This window comes from Macrobrachium nipponense, chromosome 1 (genome assembly GCF_015104395.2).
Source record: "Macrobrachium nipponense isolate FS-2020 chromosome 1, ASM1510439v2, whole genome shotgun sequence".
In the NCBI taxonomy this organism is placed as follows: domain Eukaryota; kingdom Metazoa; phylum Arthropoda; class Malacostraca; order Decapoda; family Palaemonidae; genus Macrobrachium; species Macrobrachium nipponense.
The window spans coordinates 153,284,129-153,290,128 of NC_087200.1; the positions used below are offsets into that span (position 1 = coordinate 153,284,129).

Sequence of the window (6,000 nt, forward strand, 5' to 3'; positions counted from 1 at the left end):
GGAGAGGGCCAGAGCTCATGACATCAGAGGCTTGAGTGCTTCTTTGGCATTTAAGAAGAATATGTCTGTGGAGAGAATTCTGAAAGCTGGTGTTTGGAAACGCCAAACAACTTTCACTTCATTTTATTTAAAAGACGTTGCCCATAGATCCTTGGACACTTTTTCCCTGGGTCCAGTGGTGGCGGCCCAACAAGTGATATAGCTCATCCAGTACCCCTGGCGGGTCAGTTTGTGTCTAGTCTGAGATGAAGGTATAAAAGCAGAATGAATGGGATGACTGGTCTTTTTTCTTTGCTACTTTCTTTCTACTCCTTTACCTACGGGCAGTATGAAGGAGAGTACTGTCATATGCTGGAACGGACTAGATGCAGGTGAGGTGGTCAGCCATACTGTAAAGTTATCTTAGGGTATAGTATACTTTTCAGTAGCAACACACTCCTCTCGGTAATAGGGAAGAGAGGGGTGAGGGTGGATCCAGATGCAAGGGACAAGAGTGGTTTATGAGAAGGGAAGGTTCTCTGTTCTCCCATAATGTGTAAACCATAGAATGGTATCAGCACCCAGTGAGGGAAACCAATAGATTCGCTTGTATCTTTGGTTCTAGGATCATTGTCCATTCTCTTGGAATTCCCCTAATATTCGGAAATGGATAAAGATGGCGAACTCCCAGTCAGTTATAGAGACTTACAACCCCAATAAGTAAGTCTATCCTAATGTTAAGACCGAAGGTTTGTTCCGTATATGAACAAATGGCAAATTTGTAACTAATTTGTATTTTCATAACTAATAAACCTGAGGTCTTAACAGGTAAAGGCCCACCTCAAACTACCCCTCTAGCAGTCTAAACTGGGTTAGAAATATAACTGGTGGGTCACAGGACGCCAAGGGCATTCTGGGTATACATGCCCCTTGACCTGATATAGATGCCAATAGTCCCTGGATCTCACAAGTTTAGTTTTAATTCTACCGGTTTCCAACTTGGCGCTAGTAAATCCTAATGTTAAACACAGGTTTGTTAGTTATGAAAAATACAAATTAGTTACAAATTTGTCATTTTTCGTATTGCCCTTCCTACGTATGGGAGAAATGTTTATTTCCATCTACTGTTTTTTGAACATAGCTGGTTCTTAGGGTCTGATCTTGAGCCGCTGTTCTCATTCCTTCAGGTTCCTTCTTGAGCTCTCCCCTCTGTAGCCATGTATTTATGGCTTTTATCATATTTCTGGCGTTGAGTTTTGACTTGAGTATCACCTTGAGTCAGCATATATTCTTTCCTGATCGTGTCCTTCATTTCTTGATGTTTTATCCCCTCCTTCCATTAGTTCCTTAGAGAGCTCAAAACTCCTGCATGGGATCTAACTCAGCTACTGAGTAGCCACACTTGAGCTCCTTATGAACCTTTACGTTAGGCTTTGGATAGACACTTGACCCTTAAGACAGTTTTTCCTAAAGCCTTGGTGTCATCAAAAGGATAGGCAAACTCCATGGTCTGTCCTATGATGTTAAACATACCAGTGGTTGGGGGTCAATAGCCTTCGATCCCGGAATTCATGGTTAAGGCTCAAAATCCTTCAATTCAGGATGACAAGTTTGCCTCCTTTTCTATCCCTTCTTTGGGAGACTTTGTTGACAACAATCCAGATGAATTTCTCCTTTGCCTCGTAAAATCACTGCTTGCGTATCTAAAAAGTACTCAACATCACATACCAGGGTGTCAAAGGCTTTTTATTAGCACATGCTGGGTCAAGAAAAAAGTATCCAAGAATACAATTTCATTCTAGCTGCAAGAAGTGATCAAGTATGCCTACTCCTCATCATCAAAGTCTACTGCCAATACCATGCATGCAGAGCACATGACATTAGAGGATCGAGTTCCTCCTTGGCATTCAAGAAGAATGTATGTTCATAGGATTTTGAATGCTGGTTCATGACATCACCAAACCACTTCCGCTTCCTTCTACCTGAGGGATGTTGCTGACAGGTCCTTGGACACTTTCCCTTGGTTCAGTGGTGGCTGCTCAGCAAGATGTGTAGCACATCCAGTGCCCCTAGCTGGACAGTTTGTATCTTGCCTAAGATCCTTCTTCTTTACATATGGGCAGTATGAAGATAGTGCCATCATAAACTGAACTTGCTTGATACAGGTGAGTGAAGCATTCATACTGTGAGAGTACTCGTTATTAAACCTTTAACGCCGATTGGACATATTAAACGTCGATATAAATTGTCTGTTGGTTGCTGATTGGACGTATATACGTCGATATAAAAAAGTTTTTTTAAAAATTCGCTGAAAAATAGTTATAGGCCTACTGGGCAAAAACTTTTGAATCACGCGCCTTGGGGGATGCTGGGAGCTCACGGATCAAGGTGTTGTTTTGTTTACAATCGTTACCCAGGCGCGCAAGCGCGAATTTCTTCTCCTCGCGCTAAAAAGTATCAGCGACACATCTCGGAAATTATTTTGTCACTTTGACATAATTTTTGCACCATTTCATATTAGCCATTACACGAAGTATTATATATGAAAATGTGCTCAACTTCATGTAGAATACAACAAAAAACAACTTATCAGTTTTGAAATATTTTCATATAAATAACGATAAGTGCCAAAATTTCAACTTTCGGGCAACTTTGACTACCGAAATGGTTGAAAAATGCAATTGTAAGCTAAAACTCTTATAATTTAGTAATATTCAATCATTTACATTCATTTTGCAACAAATTGGAAGTCTCTAGCACAATATTTGGATTTATGGTGAATTTATGAAAAAAACTTTTCCTTACGTCCGCGCAGTAACTCTTCCGAAAAAATCATAATTTTTTTCGTCTGATTGTCGTAATGTTTGCACCATTTTAAATTAGCCGTTACATAAAGTTTTATATATGAAAATGTGTGCAATTTCATGTAGAATACAACAAAAAACAACTGATGGTTGTAGCTTTTATCAGTTTTGAAATATTTTCATATAAATAACGATAAATAGAAAAAATGTGTCCTTCGGTCAACTTTAGCTCGACAGAAATGGTAAAAAACTGCAATTGTAAGCTACAACACTTACAGTCTAGTAATATTCAATCATTTACCTTCCTTTTGCAACAAACGGGAAGACTCTAGCACAATATTTTGATTTATTGTGAATTTTTTAAAACAGCTTTTTTTTTTTATGTCCGTGCATTACGAATTCATGCATCATTTTGTGATAATATTTTCTCTGTGTTGCCTTGATCGTTTTACAATATGTTATATACCAAAATGATTGCAATTTAGTGTACAATACAACAGAAAAAAATTAACTCGTTAGCTTTAAGTGTTTTGCTCACAGTGCGATTTGTATACAATTATATATGAAATTTTTTTTGCGCTGTCATATATCCCAATATTTATATATGATAATGATATTTTTTTCATTTCTGATAGTTGCATACCAAACTTCAGGCAATGACAAAAAAGGGAGCCAAAAATGAACTCTTAATCTTGAAAACTAAGCGTGCTGTGATTTTTTGAAAAAAAACATTTTTTCTGCTTCGGCGCTCACTCGCGAATGCCGCCGGCATACGGGAGACAATTTTTAAAATACCGCTTTGGCGTTTAAGGGTTAATGTAAGTATCCCTTTCAGTAGCAGACCCTTCCTCTCTAGAGCAGGAAGAGAGAGGAATGATAGCAAATCTATATAGGTTGCTAAATTGGTTTGTTATTGCAACAGAGCTCTTCATCTTCCACATATGTAAGGAATTTAGGTACTGTACAAAAACCCAGTATTGTTAGCTTTAGATACACACATATCTAAAGGTTTGGAGGCTTAAGTCTTCTTCCTTAGAGTTCTGTTATACAGGGAGATTGACCAGGTGTAGCACCTCCAGTTGGTTCAAGATTACTTACCTCCCACCAATAGTGAGTCTGTCCTAATTTCAAGATCCAGGTTTGTTCCTTGTATGAACAAATGACAAATTTGTATTTAATATGTATTTTTCATAACTATCAAACCTGTGGTCTTAACATTTAATGCCACCCCTTGGTCAGTTTACCCTGGGTTGAAAAATAAATAAGGCGTCACGAGATCAAGCTTGGGTCGATGGTGGTATACATATTGTTTTTTTACTGGTTTCCAGTGGGCACTAGAAGGTTTATCGTAATGTTAAGACTGCAGGGTTGTTAGTTATGAAAAATACAAATTAAATCAAAATTTGTCATATGGGAAATTGCATTTGACTAGAAATGTGCAATATGTATGATGTTTTTGTAAAGTAAGATTAGTGTATATATTTATGAACATCTAGTCACTGAATACTAACAAGTAACATATGCTGTACCATTAAGCATAAAATACTTTTCTCATTTGTCATACTGCTAATAATTGTCATAATGAAAGTAATGAAGATAATTACATTAAAGTTCACATAAGCAATTAAGTATAAGTTGGTAGGCATTTATATATAATGCCCTTTACATCTTGTTAGCTTTTATTGTTAAACTTATTGTTATCACTAGGACCAACAGCGACAAGTAATAGACCCCAGTAAACCAGTCCTCCAGCGATGGAAGGAAACGCCTACTACCACATCTACAGCAGCTGGAACAACAGTTACTCAAGTGACTACTACTCCTCATGTCTCTCCAACTTCCCAGGTATGGTCAGGTTTTGGTGAAATACTTGAATGGCACTTTGGCATGCACAAATGGCATTCCAATTTAGTCACTCATTAATTAAGACCTCTTGTCTTTTAGGAAATTTACAGTTTATGTAACATACTTGTGTTTAGGTTAGCATGACTAGAACTTGGTACTTGCAGTTTATGGTGTTGAAACCCTGGATTGTAGATTTATATATTTTTGTTCAGTTTACTGACCTTTGATAAAATGTAAAATCATATCCATTAGTGTGTTGTGGACGTGCCCGAAGGTTATGAACTATTAATTATCCTGTGTATTAATACTGTTTTCAACTAATGTAAAAAGGGGAAACCTGGTTGGGTTAGGACTTAACTCCTTACATAAAAAGTCTCGGGCTTGATAATCAAAGTAAAGAAACCAGTAGTTCCAAGCATGAGCAGTTTATTGGTGCTCTTGAGTGGTTGATGGCACCAATAAGCAGTTTATTGTTGCTTATGATGTCGTAAACACCATTTATTACCATAATTATCTGCGATTTTTGGTTAGCGGCGCTTGGCCAGTAAAAGAACCCCTGCCGCTAACCAGGGACTGCCTACTGGAAAGGCATTGGAATGTATTGCTGCCAGTGACTCTCATTTAACTTGAGTTTGAGGAATGTGTGGTTACCTGGCTGCAGGTAACCACATATTCTAAGAGGAGAAGATGACCAGTTATTTGCTGACATAGCATTGCTGGAGGCTCTGTAGTTTGATGGAAGTATGTTATTCAAAATGAGAATAACTAGAGTGAATGATAATGAAAATGAGAAGGAATGAAGAAAAGAGTACAAGTAGTCCCCGGGTCACGGCTGGTGTTCGATCCAGCGGCATACTGTAAGTCGGAAATCCCCATAACCCAGAATATTGTAAGAAAAATTTGTAAAAATGAGAGAGAGAGAGAGAGAGAGAGAGAGACTTACATATGCTTGGGGAACGAAACAGATTTTTGAGCTTTGCCCTGGTAATAAACCTGTATTCTCCCCTCCTTATAGTGAACCCTCTCATAAGAGAGACCTGTTCATAGTGAACCTTTCTGGTAGCTACAGCTCCCTAAACCAGTTTTCTCACCTCATTATAGTGCTAGCAAGTTACGGTGCTTACGGCACCGCTACTTCGGAAAATCGGCTGTAAGCTGGAACAGATTTTTTGATGAATATAGTATTGGAAAAAGTGCCTTGAATACAGAATGCCATAGGTCAAGACAGCTGTAACCTGGGGATTACCTGTATTCTTATAGCCATAACTTGGAAACTGCCTGTAGTCTTATAAGTCCCAACTGCAAAATTTGAGAAAGACTGTTGTGAATAGCTTCCTAGACGCAATGTGGAACCAGGAGTGCATGTACCTTC

General features: G+C 38.2%; 1 protein-coding gene across 7 annotated transcripts in view; it reads left to right on the forward strand.

The window, feature by feature from the left end:
* Positions 1–6,000, forward strand: part of LOC135219765 (mucin-2-like) — a 275,746-nt gene that overhangs the window by 224,715 nt on the left and 45,031 nt on the right. For all 7 annotated transcript variants that reach the window (XM_064256817.1, XM_064256819.1, XM_064256813.1 and 4 more), the window contains exon 9: positions 4,491–4,628. In XM_064256817.1, the coding sequence (XP_064112887.1) occupies positions 4,491–4,628 (138 nt within the window). The remainder of the gene's footprint in view (positions 1–4,490; positions 4,629–6,000) is intronic.